The sequence below is a fragment of the Falco peregrinus genome, chromosome 1, assembly GCF_023634155.1.
Source record: "Falco peregrinus isolate bFalPer1 chromosome 1, bFalPer1.pri, whole genome shotgun sequence".
NCBI classification, from domain to species: Eukaryota; Metazoa; Chordata; class Aves; order Falconiformes; family Falconidae; genus Falco; species Falco peregrinus.
Genome location: NC_073721.1, coordinates 50,479,300 through 50,507,297, shown reverse-complemented (window position 1 = coordinate 50,507,297; position 27,998 = coordinate 50,479,300). Strand labels below are relative to the sequence as shown.

Here is a 27,998-nt window from a genome sequence, read left to right as displayed (position 1 = left end):
TCATCTACTGCAGAAGCCAAACGCAGTTTAATCCAGACTCATTAACATCTATGGTTTGCTGTTTGTTGTCATAGGCACTATGATTATTTTAATCTATTTTTTTGTTTTGCTATTTTCTGGAACAACTTTTAGCCAAGAGAAAATGTAAGTAAAGCATCTATAGACTATAATGGAAATGTTACTTGATTGTTGTCTGCTATTTTAGGTAAATTGATATCGAATTTAAGTAGAGCAAATACAAAAAGCACTATCCAAATCAATGTGTTTTCGCAAGCAAAATTCTCACTAATGTATGTGGGACTAATGTGAGAAAAAGGACTGATGCTTCTGGAATTACTGTATTTGCTGCCAAAGAAAGAGGTAGAGTCATCTCCTTATGTGCCATAAGATAAACATGCAAAAAAATTAAATAAAGCTGCTGCTCATTAGCTCTTCTGTAGTGCCTCAGTGCTACAGGTGTGATGAAAGCTCTTCCTTAAACTTGTACTTAGTAATGTGGTTTTGATTCTTATATCTGTTAACAATAGTATATAGAAAGCTGCCAAGCTAAGTGCTTTTGGCATTTCAGAACAAGAAGATGCACATGTATCAAATGTTTTGTTCAGTGGCACTTTAAATGTTTTACTTACATTACTTGTCAGATATGTAAAAGCCTGGCTTGTACTTTTTTGGAATGATGGTACTTTGATTTATGAAGTGCTGAAGAAATTAAGAGTAATCCTGCAAATATTTATTCACGCTTGCCTTTACAGTATGTTGCCCCATTCATTTTGATAAGAACTTCACTGGCAGGAACCACACAAGTGTACTATTTGGGAGACGAGTGTTTCAGGGTTTAATTGGGCAAAATTAATTATTATTTCCAGGTAAATAGACTGTTTTAGAGGACATGCTTTTGTGTGTCTGCAAAATCAAATCCATAAACATTACCTCAGCTGTTCACATTACAGTTTTCATAAAAATTATTCTGACTGGGGCTTTACTATTTTTAATTAGTGTCTTAATTCTAAGACTTAGCCTGGTTATCTTGTTTGCTTTAATGGTGCATGCATAAGTGAATTACAAATGGAAGTAAGAAATCTGAAATAAATATAGTTCCATCACCCTTTTATTGGTTTATATTCCATATGCAGATATGTCCTTACATCACCAAAGATCTTCCGAGCTGGGGCATCTGAGAAAGTTGTAGTCCAAGCTTTTGGTTACGATAAGGAATTTCCAGTCAATGTTGCCTTAAGAAGTTTTCCAGATAAGCTTGCTGTTTATTCTTCTGGCTATGTTTCTTTAACTCCAGCCAACAAATTCCAAGCTGCTGTAACTTTAACAGTAAGGAATTCAGACTTTTCTTGCAGTGTTTTTATTGTCACACTTAGTTCTAAGTGTTAAAAAAGATTACGGTAAGTTTTCAGTGATTTAAACTGGGATGGGAAGCCTAGCACCCCAATTTCTCACTTTGCCATGTGTAGTTTATTTCATATTAGTTTGTCTGAAATTGAAATTACAATGGGTAAAATTACCGTGAAGGAATGACGCCAAAGTTAAGCATATACATATACCAAACTATTTTAGGAACATTTTCAGTCACGTAACTTCAAAAAGTAAAAGGGAGAGAAGATGGAGAAGTGTTGAATGTGGATGAGGTATGTCAATGAAGTGTTCAGAGTGAGCCAAAATGGTAACTAAACTGAGGTTCAAGACTTGGTCTGGTTTCTTGGTGACAAGCTCCAAAGGGGCCCAGCTTTCACCACAGAGATTGAACTGATTTGCTTGAAGCAAAGAGTGCAGGAAGCTAAACGGGTTTCTACTGAAAGCTGATAACTGAGAAGGTTTTAAATGGGGTTAGGCCTCCCAGGAGGTGCTGCTCCTCGCTTAGTTTTCCTTTTCAACCAGAGTAGCTATCTCACCGAACTACCAACCACAACAGCAGCTTTGCTGGAGGCAAGTTTCATCACATGTATAAGTTGAAGTCTGATAATTTGTACTCTCGTAACCTCATAACTGGGCTTTGCACTTTGCTGTTTTAGTTCTGGACCTAAATAAAATGCAAAATCTCAGAATACCTGTTTGTAGCTTAATACTCCAGACTGTCATCTATGATGTAAGCAAGAATAAACCCTTGTGGGTGTTGATGTTTTTATGTAATGATAATCAACAACAGTATAGTAATTGCTGTTCAGATACTCTTCCCAACAAAAAATACTGTAGGAAAAAATACTTGCAAACTATTTTAATATTCTCAAAAATCTTTTATTTCATCTCCCTCAGCTTCAACCAACAGATTTACCAAGAACAGATAATTCAGTCCAGTATTTGTATTTGGAAGCTGTTTCTCCACATTTTACAGGACTAAAAAAAATTCCTGTTTCCTATGAGAATGGGTTTCTTTTTATTCATGCAGACAAACCAATTTATACTCCTGATCAGTCAGGTAAATAATGCTTATTTCTCTTGGCTGTTATTTGATTTTTAAAGACTGACTGCCGAGGAACTAGGATTTAAATGCCCTTCAAACTCTTGGTTATGTTATATTGCCACAGCTGCTATTTAATTTTTAAATCAACAGAATAATATTTTGAACTATTTGATCATACTGTAGAAATTAATCACTTCTCCCGATATCCTCTGATTCCCTGCTCTCTACACCCTAAATGACTAATCTGTGTTGCAAAGAGTGAAAGATATTCCTGGAAATATGTTAAAAATACTTGTGAGAAAATGATGACTGAATCATTGGTTTCATGTAGCTTGAACTCTTTTCCCACAAAAGTGGTATGCTAGGATTGTGATAGTAAAAAAACTGTATTGCACTGTGATGATTCAATGTGAAAGAGTAGTGGTGCAGGGTCTCTCGTTGCTAGCATGAATAAACAGTTCGGATTCCATACTGGCACAAGGTCATGAGCATTCTATAAATACTAAAACCTTAAAAAAATAGTAGGGATAAAAGGTTGGGTTTGAGGGTTTTTTTATTTGCTTGGTTGGTGGTTTTTTTTTTAAATCTCTGTAACAGTATGACTGAAACTTACTGTAAAAATTCTTCCAGTGAAAGTCAGGGTTTACTCTCTGAATGAAGAACTGCAGCCAGCTCGGCGAGAAATTGTCCTAACTTTTATGGTAAGTTGTAATTGAATTTAATATTAATAGTCTGTAGATCATAAAAACTATAAATGCAGTTAGATGGTAAATCAGTATTGCAATCAATATTTAATAAAACTTAGATGTTTTTGCAAGTAGGCAGATATCTTTTAAAACATCTAAAAATGACTGCATAGTATATAGAAGTTTTCAAGTCCCAGATCTGAAGTTGTTACAAAATGGGGAAAAAACCTCCAACTAATTGTCTTTGATATTTGGGGAAAGGATTCTTGAGGGAATGTTAATAATACATGGGTTTTATTCTGTTATTTTATTTAAGATATAAAAATAATCACTATCTACTATGGTTTTTAGCCTTTAACATTAGACTTGTTATTACAGTAGCTTTTTAACAATTTAAAGCATTGTGAAGTAACAGCTTGTAGTTGTTGGAACCACAGTAAAGTGTTTTATCAGAATTTCAATCTGAGCTGTTTCTAAAAATATTTGTGTTTTCATGCTGTGAAATGGGCAAAACTCTTAGAAAAATATGTTACAGCCAGGCTCCCACTGAATTCACAGAATGAAAATTTTCTTTTGGTAAGAGTCATCTGTAACTGCTGATTCTTTCCTGTTATAATTTAAAGGATCCTGAAGGAGTACCAGTCGATATTCTAGAAGAAGACGATTTTACTGGAATAGTTTCTTTTCCTGACTTGAAGATTCCTCCTAATCCTAAGTAGATTTATTTAATGCATTTTGAGAATTATTAACATAATAATGCCTTTTCTTAAAGACTGTCAGAGTGTCTCTTGGTTGATACACAGAGAGTGCATGACTTGAAACTTGGAGATTTCTAACATTTCACATGACGTGAAACCATGGTATAAATAAGGAACTTCTGACCAAGTATTCTGCTTTTTAGTTGACTTCCAAACTAGCATTTGTCTCCTAATGCCAAGTGGGAAGCTTACTCTCTGTTTTGAAATAGATGGCATATGCTCACTGTAATGAGAGAAAGTAAGGAGATGTAGTGAGTGAGAATACTGGTGATAAAACTGAAATTAAGGAACAGTTAGTGGTAGGTTTGTCTTGCTCAAATAAAAAGGAAGATTAACAAAAACTAAAGCTTTCTACTGTGGAGATAGAAACCGTGTTAAAGATGTATTGATTTCAAGGAGGGGAAGCACTCGTATTTCATACAAATCATCAAGTTTTCCAGTAACAGCAGCATACAAAAAAAAAAAAACCAAAAAAACCCCACCCCTCTTCAGTTCTCCTTTTAGTCTTGAGAGGGTGCTGAAGATTCACTGAGTTGACAGAAGGATGCTAGTAGGGCTTGAAAAATAATTTTTGACTGATTAACTTTTCATTAGGAAATTAGCAATAATTTCAGTCTGAGTAAAAATTGATTTTGTATCCTTCTTGAAACCGAGTATCTGTTAACAGTAGACTTGTGTAACTTTTATTGTGGCACTATACGACTGACAGATTGTAGGAACTGATCTATAAATTATGTGAATTGCAGTTGTGCCTCAGTGCTCTAGTCAAGAGAGAGAAGGACCCTCATAGAAGTCTGCATGAATCCTTTTGAGCATTTTCTTGATCTATGATACGAATACATTTTTCAGTGTAGATGTATACCCATTCTCTGTCTATGCAAGACGTTAACTAACATGCTTCATTTTTTTTTGTAGTATGTATATGTCAAATTATTATTCAATCTTGGATCCAACTTGAACTCTAAATGTTTCCTTGTAACAAAATTACTTGCTTTTTTGTGGAATTTCTGAATTCCTTATTACTGGGCTCTATAACCTTATAAATGGGATAAGTGTATTGAACTTGCCTATATATAACCAAAGAATTGATAATTGGTCATACCTTCTGGCCTTGTTTATATTATTAGGGAAAAGACTACATTTTTTACTTACATTGAGCAAATTTCACTATGTTACAAAACTGACACAGATGAAATGGATGTAGTATGTACTATGGCATCAAGTTCCTTTGAACAGTGAGATAGGAAGATACACACATTTAGATGTGCCCTGCACATAGAAGTTCTGTGGGTTTATGTAAAGCAATTTGAAATGAAGCAAGTGTCTTTTGAGTGCTTCTAGTGGCAAAGGAAAATCATCCGAATTATGGTAAATCGAGTATGTGATACGTATTAACCCTGATCACTGCATTGGAACAGACTTGTAGCCACAAACAGGCATTTGTTGAACCTCAGGAGTGGTAACAGGCAAGTGAGAGAAGCCAGCAAATAACGTCTTAATGGCACTGGTTACATTTGCAGTCTTCAAAATGTGTCTCTGTTTATAACTATAAAACAACAAATTCCAATGGTAGTCATAATGCAAATAATGGCATATTCTTTCCCAATTTATTTCAATGTTTTAAACTAAGTTTCAAGTAATTATTAAAATACCAAAGCAGAATCTTCTCAAAGTAGGCATTGAATGTGTGCAAAACCTTGGTGCAGAATTATTCTCTTTAAATAATTATTAACAAGAAATACTGTTCAGTAGTAAAATTAATTTTTGTCTTCAACGTTAGTTTTCATCTTTAAAAATGTTTGATTGTTGATGTTTCTTAGGTATGGAATTTGGAAGATTGAAGCCAAGTATAAGAAGAATTTTATAACCTCAGCTGTTGCAAAATTTGAAGTTAAGGAATATGGTAAGATGTACCCATACTGTCAACCTTTGTTTTTATATTTGTATCTATGAAATCTATAGAGGACGGTTATAGCACAGGGGAAGAAAATGCAGAAATGCCTGTGGTGATGTTGATCTGCAAAGGGCTGCAGTGTAATGCCAAAATGGCAGTGGCAGTTCAAGCTAATCAGTCATATCAGTATAAGCCTATATTAATACAACTTGCCTATAAAATGGAGCTATTCTTTGCTACGCTGGATCATCTTGACATAGTTGCATGCATGCCAAATGTGGAACCAGGGCAACTGCAGGTAACTTAGGGCTTTGAACTTGTGCTTCAGTATGGACGACTGACAGCTGCATTTTGGGGCTATAATATTGTCATTCAAATAACTTGAAACAAACGTGATTCTTTGATAGCTATTCAGAAAGGTCTTTCTGGGTACCTATGGATTAATGTATGAAAAGACATCTAAGTGGCTTTCTTTTCTACTCAATTTCAGCAATGCCAAGCTTTTCCATCGTCATAGAGCCAGAAAGTAACTTTATTAGTTCTGATAAATTTGAGAACTTCAAGATTGTTGTGAAAGCTAGGTAAGGAAATTTGGCTTTGATTTCTAAATATGTGTGTATCTCTGCTTTTACCTGAATGATTCTCCCTTGTCCAGAAGTTTCCTCTTTTACTTCCTCAAGAAGCCCTATCATCGCAATCCTTTCTGCTCTGCAAGAGAACCAAGTGACCCTTTTCAAAGTTCTTACAAAGTGTTTTTCAGCGGAAGTGTTTAAAGCTACACAGACTTCTGGGTTTTGTCCCTTGCCTAGGAAATCACTTTTCTTCAAAAACAAATGCTTTGTTGCAACCATTACAGTAATCTTAAAAGTATTTATATTGTTGCTTTGTTCTCAGCTATTTTTATAATAAAAGGCTTGCAAGTGCTGATGTTTTTCTTCGTTTTGGAATAATTGAAGAAACTGGAAAAAGAATGATACCTCGTGCAATGCATGTAACTAGGGTAAGAAGCAAGCCTAGTTTGTGCAGATTTCATATGCTTAGTTCGGGACTGATCCAATTCCACTGGAGTTTTCCCATTCAGTTTGATGAGAATGGGTCCCAACTCCTGGTTTGCAGCGACAGCTGTTCAGTGTCAACTTTTCCTATGTAATACGGTCATCAAGGGTTATAGAAATGCACTGTAAAATGAAACTTGGATAGAGGCAGTGTCTGAGACAAAGTAATTTCTGGTTCAATTACTCACTTGGGTAAACTGTGTGGTTGAAATTTCTATGAAAGAACTTTTATGTGCTCTATTACGTAATACATGAAAGAAATCAAATGAGGATAAACAGCAAAATTATATTGATGTATTATGAGGAGTCTGTTCTCCACCAATTATCCCTCCCTCATTTAGTCTGGCCTTTTTGATTTAGTCATTGAAGAATTATAAAAGGCATTATCTTTCCTCATTTAGTGAAGATAGCTCTGTGTTATTCCTACCTCTAGTTAGGCCTGCATGCAGACTTTGCAATATGTGCCATTGGTTGATTAATTATCAATAATGTTAGGGAATAAGTAATTTTTTTTCATTAAAACATCTCCACCTATGATTTCCTCTGAAAACAGACAATGAACAGAAGCATGATGAAGTTAGAATTTGCGTATAGTGCATCTTATTTCTAAATTACTATTAAGTAATGCTTTATATTTCATTTCCAGATTGAAAATGGAGTTGCTGAGATCAATTTTAACAGTAAGAAAGCAGTGAGTTTTATAGGGTTTCAAAATCTAGAAGAATTGGATGGCTCATATTTATATATTGCAGCATCAGTGTTGGAGTCTATGGGTAAGTTGCTTTTAATCAAATGTTTTTAACATATCTGCAAATGTAAACAGAACTAGAAAACAAAATTATATGGATAACTTTCTTAGCGTCAGACTTTTTTTAGTATTCTGAAGTCCTTCTTCCAAAAATTTAAAAGGATGAACAGCCCATCCACCACTGTAAAAATGCATAGGGATTAATTTTTTTGGGGGGAGCTATTTGTTTTCACAACAGTACTAGGAGTTGACTCTTTAGATGCAAGGTCTATATAACTGTCTTTATAACAGACAAGTTGTGCTGCCTTTTGAAGGCAAACGGAGAAAACAGAGGCTCTAGGATGTGATTATTAAAAGGGGCATAATATTTTCTTAGGTGGCCTCAGCGGTGAAGCAGAATTTGCTGGAGTCAGATTTGCTGTATCTCCTTACAAATTGAGTTTGGTTGCTACTCCTCTCTTTGTGAAGCCTGGACTTCCGTTCTTTATTAAGGTTGGTTAACATAAGCAGTATTGTTGCACATTACAACATAAACCCATAATGCAGAAGCCATATTCTTTTTTTGTATATATTATTGCAGGTCTTAACACACTTTTGATTTCCATTGCCCCTTTACATTTTTTTATCTTGCTATTGTAGAAGAAGGTTAGCAGCTTGAAAGTTTTCTCCTGGAAAAATGTCACCGTTCATATCAGAAATGTTACCTATTCTGATGAACAGGTGCAGGTGAAAGATACAGTAGATCACTTCGTTGGAAATGTCCCTGTAATTCTCACTGCAAAATCATTTAGTGAGCAAATGGATGAGACTGAGTTGGTATCAGAGGGTTCAGAATCTGGGAGAAGAAAAACAAGCATGAGTGATGGAACTGCTTTGTTTGTTGTTAATATCCCATCTGATAGCAAAATACTGGAGTTTCAAGTAAGTTAAATTGTTGCATTAATTTATTTCTTCAAGGGTTTAATTCTGTGCTTTTTGTGAATGTACAGCACTAATGAGAAGATTTCACACAAGTTAAGAGTTTATAAACTTGGAGATTATGACGAATAATCAGTGAATAAAATGCAGGTGCTATAATGAAACATTACTTCTCTATTAAAGTCTTGTTGTTCTGAAACAAAGTATCATTTGTCACATATTTATAAAAATCTATAAACAAATTGTGTGGAAAAAAAAGCTGAGTGTGCTTCCCTCACTATGTAGGGAGGCGTATCATTAACCTTTTCTGCTCTATTTAATTATCTACCTGCTTCTCTACACTACCATTTTGTATTTGACTTGATATTGGTAGATCTTTTCATTGAAGAAGATATGAAAGTCTTGAGTTGGCTTTTATTTTATTAATACCTCTGAATAATATGTTGCAGAATGTTTTTAATATTGTAATTGTTTTCTTAAGCGTAATTTTTCAGAAGTTAGGACACATGGGTTTTGTTTTCTCCTTTACTCAAAAAATTTTTAGACATTTTATTATCTTTTCAGGTAAAAACTGCAGATGCACGTCTTCCAGATGAAAACCAAGCAAGTAAAACCTACGAAGCAAAAGCTTATTCCTCATTAAGTCAGAGTTATCTATATATTGACTGGACTTCAAACCACAAAATACTAGAAGTAGGGGATTTAATAAATATTAATGTATATCCACATAGTCAGTATATTCATAAAATACATCACTACAGCTATTTGGTAAGTAACAGATGTTTCCACATAAATTAAGGAATTGTGATTTAACATATGGTCACAGATGAAATACTTCAACAATCAAGAACTATCCACAGCATAGAATGCATGCAGTTCAGACAACTGCTCCTTCCGTCTGTCAGTCTTAAGTGTAAAAAATTGTTAACAGTCTCGTATTTAAATTATATATTAGATCTCCATGGTTTTGAATTCTCACCTGACAGGGACTGGGATTGAGAACACTAATGCAGGAACTGAAATAGAAACAAAGAGAAAGAGATGCAGAGACAGCACTTCTTTTTAGGGGATGAGGGAGAGAGTTCCATGCCTTGAACTAGATCCACTGGTCCCAAATGCATTTGTGTGTGTGTTGGATTATATCCTAATGCAAGTAATTGCTAAAGGTAAGAAAAATACTAATAACAAAATTTGACTTTTTTATTCTCCATCTTTTTCTATTCTAGATCATGTCAAAAGGGAAGATAGTAAGCTTTGGAACTCAGGAGAGAATTAAGGATTTGGAATATGAACATTTAACTTTTCAGATAACCCAAGAAATGGTTCCTTCAGCACGTCTTATTGTTTACTACATAGTCGTAGGAGAAGAAACTGCTGAATTAGTAGCTGATTCAGTTTGGCTGAATGTGGAACAGAAATGTGGGAATAGGCTTGATGTGAGTAGCAGAACAGGCACTAAAATTTGTGCGTGTGCATTCATTTTATGGTCAGATTTTAACTTGGACTTACACCAGTTTTTTAGCACTTCCTCGATTTATTAAAGTGTCTGCCTTCAGATGGATTTATTTTTGAGCAATGTGCTTTTAAAATTACCTATATTTGTTTTCAATTTGTAGATTAAGCTGCTATCAAGCAAAGAGACACTGAATCCAGCAGAAGTTGTATCACTTAACATGAAAACAGAATTCAATTCATTTGTTGCTTTGTCATCTACTGACAAGGCAGTATATGGAGTCGCAGGAAGAGGAAAGAGGGCAATGGAAAAAGTTAAGTAGTAGCCACAAAAGAATAACAAGTTGCTGTTAGTTTTGTGTTCACATTCATACAGCTGTTGTGTCATGCATTCAGTAAGCCTGAAAATAGGCAGGAGAGCAATTCAATCCAGAATGAAGTTGCTGGTTTAAATCTGACAGTTCAAAATTATAACAATAATTTATTTACAATATTTTGACTTCTAGTAAAAGTAAATACTGGTTTTAAAGGCAAATCTGAACTGCCTCATCAGAACCCTTCACACCTGGCCAAAAATAGGTTGCTGTGTTAGAGGGCTCCTTGATCGGAGAAGCATGGAGACTACATTCTCCTTCTTAGCTCTTCCTATAATCTTTTGAGGTTATATTTTTAAGGCAGGCTGGTAGAATGGTATGGCAAATGCTATTCTGTTCAGTGGGTTATAGAGGTTTTCAGTCTTTATAGAATTTTAAATATGCATGTATGTAAGTAAAGCCTACATATCATCTAAAGAATTTCATTCCTATGATAAAACATGGTGGTTTTTTAATGCTTCAGAGCAGTCAGATACAAAATACGTAGGAGAACAGAGTACTTTTGCACCAGCCTTGAATCATTTGAATCTGTTTCATAGCACTATTGAATTGATTTTAAACAGGCTAGTCTGAGTATTGCAACTGCTATAAACATGTTTGTGAAGCATTCCACCTTGATCCATCTGTGTGATTCTAGCTCTTACGTGGGGTACAAGAAAGTGGCTGTGCTGCTGCTTGAATTAGCTCAAATATTGCTAAATGGTTTTGTTCAGTGTGTTGTGAGGACATCTTCCAGACTGGAGTGCCCTTTCTGCAAGTCTAACTCTCGTCCATCATATGCTATATCCCACATTTTAGTGAGCTGCTGGTGTGTGCTTTCCTCAGGTAATGCTACAGCTGGAAAAGAGTGACCTTGGGTGTGGTGCTGGAGGAGGACGGAACAACATTGATGTATTCCGAATGGCTGGGCTTACATTTTTAACTAATGCAAATGCTGATGATTCAGATGAAGAAGGTATATTCCTTTAAGATGAAATTGTAGATTTTCTTTTCTGAAATATTCTATTGTGACTCTAAATTGTTATGTTGGGACTTAATAGGGAATGCATATACTAATGATATTTGAGGAAGGAAAATACTGACTTGTGGATCAGTTACTGTAATTGAAATGAAAATACTTTTGTGTAATTAAAATAATAAACAGAAAAAGTCTACCATATTTGGAATGTCATTTTTATGGAATTATTTTTAAGTGGACTGTGCTATTACAAAAAAAGGTCATGTCTTTGTACTGATTCACTTATTTTTTGACCAGGTGAAACTTGCAACGAAGTTTTAAGAAGCAAACGGTCTGACTTCAGGGAGCAGATACTCAAAGAAGGTGTTAAAAATATCTTTTAAAGTATATAATTGTGAAGAAAAAAAAAATCACATCCATTAGAAATCAAGAAAATCTGAGCACTAACTAATTTTAATTATTGTCATTAACTTAATGTAGCAGAGAGAGAAACTGAAAAATATGGAAAATAACTTTAGAGAGGACCCCATTTATAAAGTTTCTTAGCCATATGCTGAATGTGAAGTCTGCAAGATTTAAGTACAGGTTGAAAATACAAGATTTTTCTTTTTCTGAAGAGATGTAGCCTGAAAACTCACCATACTACCATATGGCAGTCTTTCCCAATGACCACCTGCCAGGGACCAAGCCTGTCAGAAGAATCTTTGACTGTTAAACCTTAAAATGTAACACAACTCCTCTTATCTAATCTATATTTTTAATTCAGAATAGTAGTGATTGTGTGTCACTAGCTTTTGAAAAGTGACAAGTTTATGTGCTTCCTCAATCTGTACCTTCACTGAAATGCCACACGATTTAAAAATACATTTGATTTAAAAATACATTTGATACAAAGAAAAACTTAATCTCATGAAGGGAGTTATTTTATTATTATTTCAGCATCCAAATACGTACATCCAGAAATTCGAAAATGCTGCATGGCTGGAGTAAAAGCCTATCCAGTCTCTGAGACTTGCAGTGATAGAGCTCAGCGAATTCGGCGTAATCAAAAGTGCATTTCTGCGTTCATAGACTGCTGTGAATTTGCAAATAAGCTGCGGGAGAAAGAGCCTAATAAGCTTCTAATATTGGCAAGAATGCGTAAGTACAAGAGCTTTAACTCTGCTGTGGATATTTGGTGAAACACTTCCAGTGGAATATGGGTAAATACAAAGGTGAATAGTTTTGTTAATCTGTTAACCCCTCCCTATTACCTGTCAGGGTTATTCTAGAAAGAATTTTACCAGTCTCCAAAGACTGGTTGTACACCCCTGAAGAGGGGTAGGAGAGCAGTTCTTGATTCTGTCAAGAGCTATATTCCATTCATCCATATTTGGAACAAGCAGAACTAAAATAGAATAGCATCATTGTCTGTGAAGGCAATGCTAAATTTGAATCCTTTCCCCAGGCCCAAAACAGCCAATGGGTAACATCTCCCATTCTCTCCCTATTATTGCTTGTTAACAAGTTAATATTGCATTATCCAATATGGATATCGGACAGGTATTCACATGTGCAAATAGATGAGGTGGGATTAACACAGACTTTTGGTTGAGGGTATTGAGATATATTTTTTTCTCTTGTATCAGGACTAACCTGAGGCAAGTAAGCAGAATACAGTATCACAAGAGACAAAGATAATAATTTTTGGAGCCTTTGGTGGAAGTCTGTTAGCAGGTGATTTGGTTGGGTTTTTTACTTGCTTTATTTGTTCTTCAGATTTTGAGGGTACCTTGGAACTGGATGAGGCAGCAGTTCGTAGCTATTTCCCTGAAAGCTGGTTATGGGAAGTTCACCGAGTTTCTCCAAGGTACTGCTTTTCTCAGATCAGTTCCCAAAATTTGACTTGGTCGTCAGTTTTATAGAAAATATATGCTAAAATTGAGGTAAGCTGGGTAGCCTGAGTTGTAGCCGAGATGTGTGCTGAAATGCAGTCTTATACAAACTATTCCTGCGCTGTTTCCCTCCATGCAGGATATGCTGTCTGGTGCCCAGTCACTTTTCCTTTCATTTTCAGCCTCACTAAACACCAGGTTCTGTAAAGTCAGCTCAAACCAAGTTTATAAACCCTCCGCCCCCAACCCCCAATTCAGAAGTCCTGTTTCCTAGATATGCTCTTGTATCTTCTCATACCTAGTCTCTCAGATAGGAGTTGCTCTGGGCATGTACTGTCTTTGTGTTGATTGATTAGCTGTTGGCTTTCACAGATGGCTATTGAAAATGCATAAATGTACAAATCCTTCTAAACACAGGTCGAAGACTCTGTCTGTCACCTTGCCTGATTCGCTGACTACCTGGGAGGTACAAGGTGTTGGCATTTCTGATAAAGGTAGGTGCTGCAACCTGCCTAGATTGTAGCTAAAGAATTAGGGAGCTTTTGTTTGGATTTCACAGAACCTCTCGTTGCAGTTGATGCGTGTGTTCTAAAATGTTTATTTTCTGGTTGATAAACAGGAAAAGAAAGCATAAAATATGTATTTTAGGTAAAGGAAACCATTTCTTGTTACGAATGTAAGTGGCTTGGAAAACAAAGTCTATCTTGTGTTTGACAGTGGCCCATAATAAATGACTTAAGAATATAAGAAGGAATAGTGAGTGACTCTTCCCTGGCACAGCTTTACAGTGTCCTGCTATCAATAGCTCAGGGATGGGAGGAGAGGAAGAAGCAAATTTTCTGACAGATACGATAGTCCAAACAGAAAATTTGTTTTTCACTTTGGAAAGAGGAAAAGGAGCCCAAAGGTCTGGTATGTCAGCAAGAATGTGTGCAGGATGGGAGACAGCAACTTGGAACAGGAGGCTAGAGCCTGGTCACTTTTAAAAAAGCTTGGACAATTTCAGAGTATGTGTTGAAAAATGATAAGTCATCAGTAAAGGTGGCAAGAATGTGAAGAATTTTTTCAGACTTGTTTATCAGAAGGGTGGATAAAATAGTCTGATTTATGTTTTTAATTTTCTTAGGTATATGTGTTGCTGCACCATTGGAAGTGCAAGTTGTGAAAGATATCTTCCTGAGTGTTTATGTTCCTTATTCTGTGGTGCGAGGAGAACAAATTGAGTTAAAAGGAACAGTTTATAACCATAGAGCTTCTGCAATTAAGGTAATTTGTGGTCTCTGAGTTCTACAAAAATTAACATAATAAACTAAAAAAGCATCTCCCCTGGGAGTATCCAGTATAAACAGATCCTTGGATCAGATTTCCTCAGTCCTTCAGGTAGTGTTAAGTGTGTTCTGCATAACCATGAAACAATGAAACCCAGTCATTAATTGTTTCATTTCCAGCCATTCCACTGATTACAATATTGTCATGCTCTAGCCTAGCAACTTTGCCTCATGAAAGTTAAAATACGATTTTTTTCTATTCTAATGTTTGGACACAGTGTCAAAAAGCAATGGGATTTTTAAAATTACCTGTTCCAGAGATCAGAGATTACATTGGCTAGGGATTTAATATAAAAGGATATTTTTAAGGAGATACATGAAATTAAAGTGCAAAATTATTATTGAAAAAATCGAGTGAAGTATAGAAAAGTATGTGTATGAAGCAGGGAAGTGTATGTAGCCTCATACAGTGATTTCCTGGTGTTGCTAATGAAGATTTGTTAGTGTGTGTCTAGTGCAAGTAATGGAATTCCAAAGATAGTAATGCTTGCTCATTGTAAATAGAAAAATAGTATTACAGTAATAGAATGCTCAATATAGGATTTCAGTTGCTTTAATATTTCTCTGGTGTTGTACCTGTCATGGAGGTGAAACATTTAAAATACCTCAACTTTTCAGTTCTGTGTTAAAATGGCAGCTGGAAATGGAATCTGTTCTTTTGGAGACTCTGCAACCACTGGATCGAGGATACACAATTGTAACTTTAAGAATCTAGACGGCAGTTCTTCATCACCAATTAGATTCAGAATACTTCCTTTGGAATTAGGTCTTCACACTATCAACTTTACATTGCTGACAGCTGGGAACAGTGAAACTGTAGTTAAAACTTTACGTGTAATGGTAAGAAGAAAAAGTCAAAATGTGTCTAGTGATTTTGAATTTCAAATTGATTCAGTCACAAGAAATAAAAATGTTAATAAATAAATATTGCTTTATTTTACTATTATCAGAATCCAAAATATCACATGATATGATTGAATTCCCTGAGGTGTACACAGTGGAAAAATGCATGACAGAATATTTGAGTATGTACATTTTTAAATTGTCATTACAAGAATTGTCAGGAAGATTATACATATAAATAGATTATAACTTAGTAAGCAAGGAGAATACTGTATTCTAAGTTATTTGGTTCAGATTTTCAACTGATTAAGCATGCTTCACCAAAAGGCACTTTTTGGTAATTTTATACTTTCTTAACCTTTTATTTAAATGTTTTGTTACATTTTCTAAAGAATTTTGGGAAATGGAACACAAATGTGTGTGGAATAGATGTAGAACAATTAAGTAAAACGTAACTACAGAGAAGGATGTAGTAGGCAAACATACTATGGCTTTAAATTGTTGTTTCAGCTAATACATTTGATTAAGCAAAAGTGCTTTAATTTTCTGCTTCTATGTTAATAATTTCAGCCAGAAGGCATTAAGAAAGAGGTTCATGCAGGTTTCACTTTGGATCCACAGGGTGTTTATGGTAAGAGAAGTGATCATGTCTTTGTTTGTTTTCTCATATTCTTGATTCATGATGATTAAGTTTTCTGTAATGTGAAAAAATCGGCATTTCTCCTTCCTGAAATATTCTTCACATGTCTTCCAAAGGATTTCCTGTCTTTTCATTGACTAACAAATCCATCTCAAAAGACCTAGTCTTTCAAAAAAATACTTGGATTAATTTCTTAAAGGAAACTTTATGTATTTTTTTACTGTGATATAATCCTAAGCTTTTCTCATTAGCAGATGCTTTATTAATGAAAAGAGAATGTGGTCTTATTTAACCAGAGATGAACCTGAACCCACAATGTTTAGGTTCAGATCAGACTTTTTTTCTTAACAAAAAAGGCAAAACAAAGATTTGTGTTTGCATGTTCTTTTGCAAAGGTTGATATTGTTTGCATGTACGTTTGGGTATATTTCTAGTTTTCAAGTTATCAGAGGTATTTTTGTTGCTGACTTCTCAGATAGTTGTAATCTTTAATTCTATTGCATCTGAATCATCTGTTAATTTAGATTGTGCAGTGTGATATATGTGCATTCAATTATAGGTTCAATGAAGAGACGACAAGAATTTCGATACAAAGTCCCACTCAATCTGGTCCCTAAAACAAAAATTGATAGAAGTGTCAGTGTAAAAGGTAAATTGAATTGAAACTTTGTCTGCTGCATAGGCACTTTCTGTATATATGTTGTTCTCCTGTTTCCTATTTCTTTGTTTAAATTTATCTGAATTTATTCCTAGTTTCTTATTTTGAGAAAAGGCTTTGCAATTCACCTTTTCGTGTAGAATTTTAAATACTTTATACAGCATGATTGCTTATAAGTATCAGTCAGATTCTGCCCTTGGATTCACTTTCATTATCTCTCATTTAAATAAATTTTGTTTTTTTCTTTCTGCAGGACATCTTATGGGTGAAGTGATTGCCACAGTCATCAGTCCTAGTGGTCTTAATAGTCTCACTAACCTGCCAAGGGGCAGTGCAGAGGCAGAGTTTATGAGTATTGCCCCAGTATTTTATGTGTTTCGTTACTTGGAAGAGTCAAATAACTGGCATTTACTGGGTCCTGAAACCTTAACCTCAAGAACTCAAATGAGGAGGAAGATGAAAGAAGGTAGAAAAATATAACTTCTTCTCTTGCTTCAGAGTTGTAGGGGTGCAAAAACTTTGCTGAATGAGAAGGATAATATATCTGAATGAGCAAATATAATTTTAATATAAATCTCTTCATAACTCATTTTCTGCCCGATATATCACTTAGGAATTGCGAACATCTTGTCATTCAGAAATCCTGACTTCTCATATAGCATGTGGAAGAATGGGCTAGCTAGCACATGGTGAGTTAAAAATGTCTTTTGATTAGAATAGGTGGAAAAGGCTTGGTTTACTCCTTTGCTTTCATATTATAACTGATTTTTAAAGGGTCATACTTTCTAGTAACCATGAGAGGTGAGCTTGATCGTAGATTTAAATGGTGCTTACAGCTTTGTGTAATATGTTCTGATTCCTCATTTTCACTTGCTCCATCTTTTATTTATGTTCATAGTTCACACCATTACAACCAAGCTGGGGCAATGGTTAGATGCAGGCATACCTGAGATAATTTCTAGGGTTTTGCTCCGTTCTGAAACCTCTTCTTTGGGCTTCGAATTTTACAAAATGATTGTGTAGACCTTGGTTCCCTGCAGAAGCCGTAAGCTCAGGCAAAGTTTGCACCCCAAGTTTAAAGAAGGAAAGCTAAGTACAGGGACATGATACCTCTTGTTCACACAAATATATTTAAAGAGTATCAAACAGGAGGGGTAATACTGTTTATGGAAAACAGAATCTGCCATTGAAAATTAGGCAAAATACATTTTCACTGTCTTGCCTTTCAGAATGGCAAATGCAGTTGGCTTGTAGAAGGAAGTAATAAGATGCTTCAAATGCATCTTTCTTAAGTTCTGTGCGTATGAAAAAGTATTCTTTTGGGGAAGTAATGAGTTCATATCCTGAAACATGGAAATTTATCCTAGTTTAAAATGACTTAGTAATTATTGCCCATTTGTTAAGTTAAATTTAAAAATCATGTGCAATATTTCTTTGAACTGTGGGAGTGTGTAGCATACCTAAATCATAAATAGTGCAAATTTGTGTCTAGCCTCTAGCAATGTGGTGGTATCTTATCTGCTAATCAAAACAAATATAATCTGTTTGATTTCTTTGGCAGGTTGACGGCTTTTTCATTAAGGATCCTTGGACAAGTTAACCAATACATAAATCTTGATCAAATTTCTGTTTGTAATTCACTTCTATGGTTGGTTGATAGCTGTCAAATGCCAGATGGGTCATTCAATGAATTTTCAGGTTACCAACCAGTGAAACTTCAGGTAGGAAACACGAATGTCTGTGCATATACAGTAAAAGTAGAAGTCACCTGGTAGTAATGTGTTTTAGCAATACAATACATTTTAGGCTGTGTTTCACCAGAACGCCTATTCAAGACAATTTGGCTAGATTTGCCTTTTTTAAAAATCATTTAAAGAACAGCACAATCTTGAAAACCTTTCTGTTTTCACACTACAAGTAGCTGCTTGCTATTTCTTAATATTTAGAAAAAATATGTAGGATGATTTTACAATATAATAGTCCTGTCTTGCCAATAACTATACATGTTTTAGTCTGTTTTTTTTACAAAAAAACTTACCTTTCTTTTCAGGTTAAACCAAACTGATATTTCTTACAGGAATTTCTCAGTCTTCTTACCTAAACTGTAAGAAGTTCTATTTATATAAATTAACTGTTGGTTCTATTTAATTATATTTACATATTTGATTTTGTAGGGTACATTACCTAAAGAAGCTAAAGAAAAATCTTTGTATCTCACAGCATTTTGTATTATTGGAATTATGAAGTCAATTAAAATATGTCCTACTCAGGTAAATATTTTTATTTCTGCCAACAGTCATGTTCTGGGATTCTAATTTCTTCCATTTTCTGTAACAATTGTTCAAAAAAATCGAGGCTTTTTTTCAATTTTGAAGATTAAGATTTATTTGCTTTGTTAGTTTTTGTCTTTCAAACTGTAAAACAACAATGAAATTCTGGATCGCTTTATTATAAGACATATTGTAAAAAGTATTATATATACCTGTATTATCTTGATAGATGTGTCCCTTTTAAAAATAGTCTAATAGATGTAAGCTGTAGCCTGTTCATCTTTTCAGAAAATCCATGATGCTAAAAATAAAGCAGGAGATTACTTGATAAAAAATGTGCAGTCTGCTCAAAGCCCCTTTACTATGGCAATAACTTCATATGCTTTAGCTCTTGTGGATTTGAACCACCAGTCTGCACGATCAGCGTTCTCTGCACTGAAGGAGGAAGCATCTGTCATAGGTATTACTAAACTCTCTCAGAGTCTGTACTGTAGTTGGCTCTTGGGTTGGCTGTTCTTTTAGTATTTTTAAATTCTCTAATGTGATGGCACTACTTGGGGAGTGGATTTCAGTGATGCTTGTTTTGGCATAAGTGAGTTTTTAGTCCTGTGTGGCCTAGTATTTTTGAGAGATTGAATCCTGCTTTCAGCTTTTCAACAGTGCAGTTTCATTAGCAGTATGCAAGCCAGCTAGGCATCTGTCATGCCCCATTGTATCACATTTGCTCTATCTATAAGCTTTCATTTTATACGGGTGTCCATAGTGGATTACTTTTGTCTGCCTCCTCATCCTTATGATGTGTCCACTCTCTTCCTTGGCTTGGAGGGGAATTTTTCACAATATTTCCCACTGTCTTCACTTTTGTTATGTTTGGTTTTCTTCTCAATTTCTCACTGGTTGATGAGGGACTTTGTAGTCTCTTGTGAATGCTGTTCCTTTTTAGTGTATTTTGCCACAGGCAAGGAACTCAGACTGTTTTCTGCCAAGTAACGATTTCTACTGGAATAGAAACACTTTGTCCTGTCTGTTGAAAGTGGCTTTAATTTGTTTGGCCACTGTATTGCTGTTCAGGACCATCAATATTCAGATATGCATCAGATGCTTTGCATCAGGCCTGTTTGTCATCAGTTTCTAGTATAAATGTCAGACTTACTAGTGTAAGAGAAGTATATCTTCATCTCCTGTTAAAAATGCAGAGTGAGTTCCTCCTTTTCTCCTTGACCTGAGTAGGTAGTACTTCACCTTGTGTAGTCTGGAGAGTGATGCTTCTGTGTTTCAATCCAAAACTTTCTGTTTATACGGTTGCAGGTGACCCTCCTATTTATCGGTTTTGGAAGGGTACTTTCAAAACCCTAGACCAACACACTTCCAAATCTGTTACTGCACAAATGGTTGAAACTACAGCATATGCTTTGCTTACGGCTTTGCTAAGAGGAGACAAAACCTATGCTAATCCAATCATCAAATGGTTGTCTGAAGAACAAAGATATGGTGGAGGATTTTATTCAACTCAGGTGAGCTTTTAAATATTTTGTTCTCATTCTTCAAGTACCAAAATCTGAGATGTCATAAGAGGGTAATGTCATTAGATGACCACATTGACAACCTCAGTTTTGTGTGTTGGGATTAGTATCAAATGACTCTGTTGCCATTATATTCTTTGTCTCTGGGAAATACAACTTCTTTTCATTAAGTCTATTATAATGAGAAATTTGCAAGCTGATTCCACTGACTTCAAGTCTGCTGAATGAAAAGAATCCTAGAAGGAAAAGTTGCTTTCCCAAAGTTTGTATAAAACAGAGTATTTCATTTCATGACATGGTATTTGTTCTTGTTACCCACAAAACTGGAACACAGTGTAAGAAGGTATGCATTTTTTCATTGTAAAAACTGTGTTAGGGTACATGAATAGACTAAAAGTCAAGTGAAAGTTGCCAGATTTCTAATACACTGTCAACTAGTCATACTATCTAGAATATTCCAATTCATGCAACCTCTCTTTTTGTAAATTACTAAAAATCTATGAAGAAAATTGAGTGCTGTTTGTTTATTGCTGTTTCCTTGCTTCCTTTTTAGTACTTGCAGGCATTTCTTTAAATTGCACAAGTATGTCTATGAATGTAATGTTAAATATTTTACCACTACATTAGGTGTACTGCTGAGACACTGCTAAGCTGTCTAGCTAGTAATGGTTACCATTATCTGTAATCATGTTTTTGTGGCAGAAAATAAATTCCTTTGTAATACATTTTCACTTCTGTTTAATTTCTGGAATTTATTCTTTATAACTGATTTTTGGCAGGACACAATTAATGCCCTTGAGGCCTTGACTGAGTATTCCCTTCTTGTCGAACGGCTTAATTTGGACATGAGTGTTAAGATAGCATACAAAAATTATGGAGACCTTCATGTACTGAAACTGACAGAAGATAATTTTGTGGGAAGAACCATGACAGTGAGTGAACAGTATTGCTTTTGAAAAGTGAAAGCAGAATTCTTAGCAGCTTGTTAAATAATTATTTGAACTTTGAAATGGCTACTAAAGTAGCTTTTTCTTCTAATATTCTGGTGCTAATTTGGTATCGCAAATGTTTGAGGACTTTGCTTATCTGCTAAATTTAATGCATTTGAGTATTCGTTTAAATTTAGTATCTGCTTGTTCCTATGAAGTTTATTTTGTAGAATGTGTTTGTAGCATCAGACAAAGATGTAGAAAGTAGAAATGCCAAGCAGATCATCTGACCTGAGTTGTTGCTAATAGCACTGTCTTTATTATTAGGTACCTTTGGATGATGACATATATGTAAGCACTGGAAGCAGCACTGGTATAGCTACAGTAAATGTAAGCATGCAACTGATTTTTTTAATGGAATCTCTGGTTTGTTAATATCAACACTGAAAAAGACTAAAATTTCTCATAAACTATTCAATTTATTACCCTTACCTTTAGCCTGGAGTGATGGATATCACTGTGGCTGTAGTTTAGATTAAGTACAAGCCATTTTATGACTTAGGGCTAGTGACAGAGAAGCTGTGAAGTTTCTTCCTTTTCATCAGAGGTTTTCTGTTCTGTAAATCTAAATAGATGATCAACTTCATTTTAATGTTCATCCATTGTTTCTATCTCTGCTTAGACAGCCAAACAGGGGAGACTCAAGTTAGCTATGAATTTTGAGAAATTGCTCAATTCTTTGTTATTCTGGTGTTTACTCTTAGTCTGAAAAACTGTTTTCTTGCAATATTTAAAGGAATACTTTTTGTCTGCCTAAATAATAAGCTGTTGCCATGATACATTTTCTTCTAATCATAGCCTCTTCTAGCATCAAACTTAATAACATCTGAAATGTACATGTTCTTGTGTACTAGTATTTATGTTCACAAAATAATCAGGAATTTTTGGGGTAATATTTCTAATCTTGTAAATGCAACCATCAGGAGTGGTTGGTTTTGCTCAAGAATTCCCCATTTCTTTCTGTGCTGGTAATTTATTTACTCTTGCTTTGCATACATCAAATCTCATCATGCTGTACAGACTTCTTTTTACTGCTATTATATTCCCCATATTATTATTTTTCACAATTGAATGCCAGTTTTAGGGATTGTTTACTGCTTCTGTTTTGTCTAATTTATTTGTACATGTGTAGGTGAAGACAGTATACAATACAATTGGTACTTCGGAAGAGTCATGTAACTTTGAATTGAAGATTGTTCCAAAGAGAGATGATGGTAAAGGGTTAATATGGTTTTAAATATTACTACTCAGGTCAGTGCAAGGGAGAGAGGAAAAAACCCCTTACTCTAATAAAGTGTTTCCTATTAAGAATAAGACTGTAATAAATTCTTCCACTTTCTAAATTTAAAACTGGAAAAGGAATTGGTAGAAGCCTCTTTAGCCCTTCTTGAAACGATTGCCTTTTTGTGAACAGAATTGCTTTTTAATGTATTTTTGTTAGGTGCATTTTTACTCATTTACAGAAGAGTTTTTGCAGTTGGGGGTGTGAGGAATACAAACTTCTGGCAGAAGAAAGTGATATGGTGGGGGATGGCAGGGGTTTACAGGGAGTTCTACAAGGTACTGAGAGTTCTAGTCCAGTTACAACATGGTATATAACCACATCCTGAGCTTTTGCCATGAAGTAGTTTAACTTAAGTGCACAATAAACTACATTAAGCATTAAAGCTGTCATTTCACCTGAATTATGAAAGTAGTATAATGTTAGTTGTTTGTGGCTAGACAACAAGTTCCTATAAAAATAGCCACCTAAATGATTTAAAGAATTATCTTTCAATTATGAAAATGCTGTATGGGAATTTTGGATTGCTGTTTCTGAAAACATATAAAATTACTTACTTGACTGTACTTGCTATGAAAAGGTTACAGAAGAGAAGAAGGTGAGCCACTGGGGCGCTTAGAGGCTTGTGCAAAGTAAGTACAGCAGATGGGGTTTTTGGTTGATTTGGTTTTTTCTTTTCCCGGTGATTGTGCCAGTGTTTTACATTTAAAGTTTTCATTTAACTGAGCGCTGGTTCTAAATGTCCTGGATTTCCTAGCGTTCCTCCTTGCCAAGGCGGAGCTCCCAGCTGAGTGTTAAGGGGTTGGAGCAGTGCAAAGCAAATGCACTGTTGGTCTAGGTATGCATTATGAAATTAATTTAAGAATGTTACAGAGGCTTTCTGATGTTTTGGGTTTTCTTAGTTATTGTTTTAATATTGCAGTAACTGACACATTTGTATTAAATTTCTTTTATTTTTAACAGATTAAAATGTTTTTATTTGCTAATAATTGCACCTGGTCCTCTGATCTTATTTCTTCTTGTTTCTTCAATTTTGTGTGTGTGTGTAAACAGAAATAGAGCCAAAGGTCATGATCTCTTCAGGAGCTAGTTTTATTTTGATTTATATGTAGGTTTCTTGCAACATAAGTATTAAGAAAAGCTTCTTTATGCATGATATTTGCATAAATCTGAAATTACTCATCTAGCTATGATGTATGGGTTTACTGTGATCTAAATGTTGATAGAATTTTGCTTAAGTTTTTCTGGCATCACATTTGAAGATTTCTTTTTAATTTCACTTATGTTTAATATTACTTTAAATCTGGTTTAGGTACAGGCCTGGCATGAGAGAGCCACGGTCAGGGTCTGCTCATGCTGTGATGGACATAGGTTTGGTTAGTGGATTGGAAGCAAATACAGAAGACTTATCTACTGTAAGTATTAGAGAACTTTTTTCTTTTACTGATCTTTTTTTGACAGAACTATAATATTCTTCATCTTTTTCTGTTAGAATAGTGTGAATTTATGTAATTAATTATATCCTTATTGCTTCTGAACTCTTCTAATACTAAAGAGAATAATCTACTTAAATCCAGATTATGGATTTTGGGTAGAGTCAGAAGCTAGGCATCTAGTTAAAGTTTGATATCTAGGCTTCCTCTGTTGTTAGTGAAAAGACAAGAGTGTATGGAGAGTTGATTGTCATCGGTGTTAGGGTAGTGTGAATCAGCCTCTGGAGATGCTGTAACTGCTAACTGGAAAGGGAGCACCATTAGTGTAAACACCTAACTGTAAATTGGCTAAAAATTCAGTTCACAAACTGAATCTTTACAGTAGTGCTTGTGTTCATCCAGCTCCTGTTGGCAAGCATGAGAGTTTTTGTTAAAGGCAATTAGTTATACTTACAGGATTTAAATAGGGTACTATACATGGACTCAAGTATTCTCTTAAGGATAATTAGCTCCTTCGTTCTTTATTATCTTCATGTAATGAGTAAAAGGATAATTTCCTTAAAAGCAAACAAAAAACTCCAGTGAGAATACGAGCATTATAAAGAGGCAACCCTAAAATAAGGGGCTTTTTAAATCTCAGAATTATATTAAAACTACTGATCACAAAACATTCAATGTCGTCCAAAAATGTTTAATTTGTGTAAGAGATTTTTCTCTGTTTTTCTCCCTTACAGCTTGCAAGTGGAGTTGATCAGTTGATAGCAGACTATGAGATAAAAGATGGGCATGTTATTCTTCAGATAGACTCTGTATGTTACCCTTTTCATAACTGTAAGCACTACTTTAACTCTTTGGAATAATTTTGTTTCCTTTAGAGCTCCTTAATTTGTGTGTCTTTCAAATAGGTGCCAGCTAGTAAGTTTCTCTGTGTCGAATTCCGAATAAGTGAGCTTTTCCAGGTTGGAATGCTAAATCCTGCCACATTCACTGTTTATGAGTATCACGCACCAGGTATGTGTTGCAAGTCTTCAAACTAATGTTTGTCTTTTAACTCTTTACTCCTCTTGAAAGACTGCATTTTTTTCTGTCTTCAATAGCTTTGTAATCCTTTAAGCTCAGGTAACTTTTGACTCACAAAGTTTCAGTGCTGACTTCTTGGACTCTGATTTTCTATTTGTATTTATTTATTTTTTAATATTTTAGATAAAAGGTGCACTGTACTTTATAACCCCTATGGAAATGATAAACTTGTGAGATTGTGTGAAGGAGATGAATGCAAATGCATGGAAGGTAAACTTTTTTCTTTAAAACGTTTTCCCATGTCAGGTGCTGGGAAAATGCATTGTAGCGATTCGGACAAAACCACACCTAACACAAGGGGAAAAACATCCTCATAAGAACACAGCTGTTGTCTTCTCTGAATTTTACAGTAAAAAAAAAAAAGTTGAAAAAAAATGCGTGCAGTATGATCATGGGTGTCTGAATTAAGTTCAGGTGATTGAAGGTGTTATTTTGTATTTTAAATATTCATTGATCCAGCATGCAGTCCCATAATTACAGTGCTTCTTAGTTACAGTAGATTATCCCAAACAGGCAGAGGTTCATGATGATTTATTTGAGGACATGTGATGACATTGTCTTAACACTGGCTTTTTTCTTTCTCAATGTAGCTGAGTGTAGTAAAGTACAAGAGAGACTAGACTGGTCAATAACTGCTGACACAAGGAGAGAAGCTGCATGCCAGAACGATATTGCATATGGTAATATTTGAATTGTCGTTACCTAAGTGCTAATAAGTGCTGTGTTTCTCTTGCTTGATACTGTTCTAACATGGTCACGTGTCTTTTGGGGTCAGAGGCAGGTCTGTGGCATCAGATGAGAGCACGGGTAGAACTCGTTAATGTTTCTTAGCCCTACAGTGTATAGCTATAGCCATTGTTTTCCCAGAAACTAGTATTGTAAAGGGACATTATATTCACTATCTGAGCATCTGTAAGACATGTAGTATCTATTGCAGGAGCAAGAAATAACAAAAGGTTTGTGTTGTTCTGCAGTTTATAAAGTGAACATCTTATCTCGCAGTGAAGAAGGTTATTTTGTAAAGTATTCTGCAACTCTTCTGGATCTCTATAAAAGAGGTGAATATCCTTTTCTTAATCTGTTTAATGATTTACTTAGAGTAAAAGCTGTGTAGTTGAGACCACTGAAGCAGCTGACAAAAATCAGCTGTAACATAAACCTAGTCATTTCATGAGAGTAGAAAACTGTAGTCTCAATTACAGCCTTAGAGAATTATTCTGTACTCTCAGAGAGGTAATCTTTGTTTGATGTTTTTAAACAGCTTTTCTGTATTATAGCTGTGGTTTACTATAATCAGTTAAATATCTTTTATGTGACAAAACAAGGTGAACATATTCCATAATCAATTAAGTTGATCGTGAGCTGTTGTTTAAATGTCTCATCCATTCCACAGAATGCCCTCCCATACTGTATACATAATGATTGAAGGGTGATAATATGCAAGGATACGGTGTGCCTTGACTTTGCCCAGTTTTTTCCGTGTTGGGCATGTTTCTGCTTCTGGGAGAAAGGACTTAAGAATGCTCTTGGGCACTCACTGGCTTACCTTTGGGAGAGGTAGCTGCTCAGAGGTCCTGCAGAGCTAAAGCTGATATTCACTCATTTTCCCTCTGAGTTTAAGCACCCGATATGTTCTTATAATTACTATAATATAAAATTATTGAATGTACACAAGGCTTATTTACCATTCAGCTTTAATGTTAAAAATCTTTTACAGGAAATGTGGTTTATATCATCAGATTTTCGTGTTACACAACTAGTGCCAAATAGATCCCTTGTCTGTGCTGTACGGTAGAACATTTTAGTGTTTTCTGTCTAATATATGAGTTGCTGGAAATTTTCTTTGTGAATTTTTCCAATTCCTGGCATTCTACTTCAGGACAAGCTTTTGCTCAAAAGAATAATGAAATAACCTTTGTTAAAAAGAAGACCTGTACAGATGTTGAACTGAGCCCAGGAGAGCAGTACTTGATCATGGGGAAAGAAGCCCTAAAGATAAGCATTGGTTACAGTTTCAAGTAAGTAATTTACCATCAGGATATGCAGAGATTTAACCTTAAAGTGTGCTGTGAAGTGGCAAGTGTTTGTATATAATAATTCTTATGTAATATATAATTGGGTTAATTTTTATAGTATTAGTTCAACCAATAATTACACGTTTCAGATGTGTACATGTAAAACAGGATTATGAACACAAAACAAGAAATTTCACGTTGCACTTCTTTTTTTCTGTTTGACATTTTCCTCCCCAAATCTTAGCAGCAAATTGTTGTCTTCTGTTGTTGTTTTAGATTCCAGTACCCTTTGGACTCAAGCACTTGGATTGAGTGGTGGCCTTCAAATACAGCTTGTACATTTTGCAAGGAGTTTTTAAATACAATGGAGGATTTTGCTGAAGATCTCATCATCAATGGCTGTTGATTTACTTGGAGAATTTTAAAATTAAAAACACAGACTGAATCTCATATATAAAACCCGGAGTAAATCCTCACCTGTTTCGTAATTCTTTCCCAGACTTAACTTTGATTAATAGTTCGTCTTGAAAAATGGTCTTTGCTTGTATTTCATAGTCACATTCTTATGACACAGTAATCTTCCAAGTATGATTTTTAACCTTGGATAGGAGAATAATGCAGAGTACTGCAAAGACATTTGAAGTCAGATGAAGTGGATCGACTGTAAAAACAAATGTGGAAAGGACTGTCTTGTGCCAGAATAACGCTTAAAAGCATTGAAATCTGATGTCTTATTAAAACATAACCCTTTCATAAAAAAATTAAGGGAAAAATAAAATTGTTTATCAAATGATTTTGTTACAACTT

At 34.9% G+C, this 27,998-nt stretch overlaps 1 protein-coding gene across 1 annotated transcript; it reads left to right on the top strand.

The window, feature by feature from the left end:
- The first annotated feature begins 4 nt into the window (after positions 1 to 4).
- C5 (complement C5) lies at positions 5 to 27,984 on the top strand. Its single transcript, XM_013294323.3, has 41 exons — positions 5 to 144; positions 1,134 to 1,326; positions 2,266 to 2,428; positions 3,044 to 3,114; positions 3,723 to 3,814; positions 5,678 to 5,760; positions 6,242 to 6,332; positions 6,646 to 6,751; positions 7,453 to 7,579; positions 7,931 to 8,046; positions 8,275 to 8,475; positions 9,037 to 9,240; positions 9,699 to 9,908; positions 10,089 to 10,238; positions 11,124 to 11,253; positions 11,554 to 11,619; positions 12,196 to 12,396; positions 13,015 to 13,105; positions 13,548 to 13,624; positions 14,257 to 14,396; positions 15,077 to 15,298; positions 15,872 to 15,932; positions 16,501 to 16,590; positions 16,853 to 17,065; positions 17,213 to 17,288; positions 18,161 to 18,320; positions 18,774 to 18,869; positions 19,158 to 19,329; positions 20,178 to 20,383; positions 21,172 to 21,324; positions 21,649 to 21,711; positions 22,514 to 22,595; positions 23,244 to 23,295; positions 23,976 to 24,078; positions 24,831 to 24,905; positions 25,002 to 25,107; positions 25,300 to 25,386; positions 25,767 to 25,856; positions 26,151 to 26,234; positions 27,056 to 27,194; positions 27,468 to 27,984. Exons 1-41 carry the CDS (start codon positions 80 to 82, stop codon positions 27,595 to 27,597), a joined length of 5,037 nt encoding a protein of 1,678 aa, XP_013149777.1. The 5' UTR covers positions 5 to 79; the 3' UTR covers positions 27,598 to 27,984.
- Positions 27,985 to 27,998: the final 14 nt, after the last annotated feature.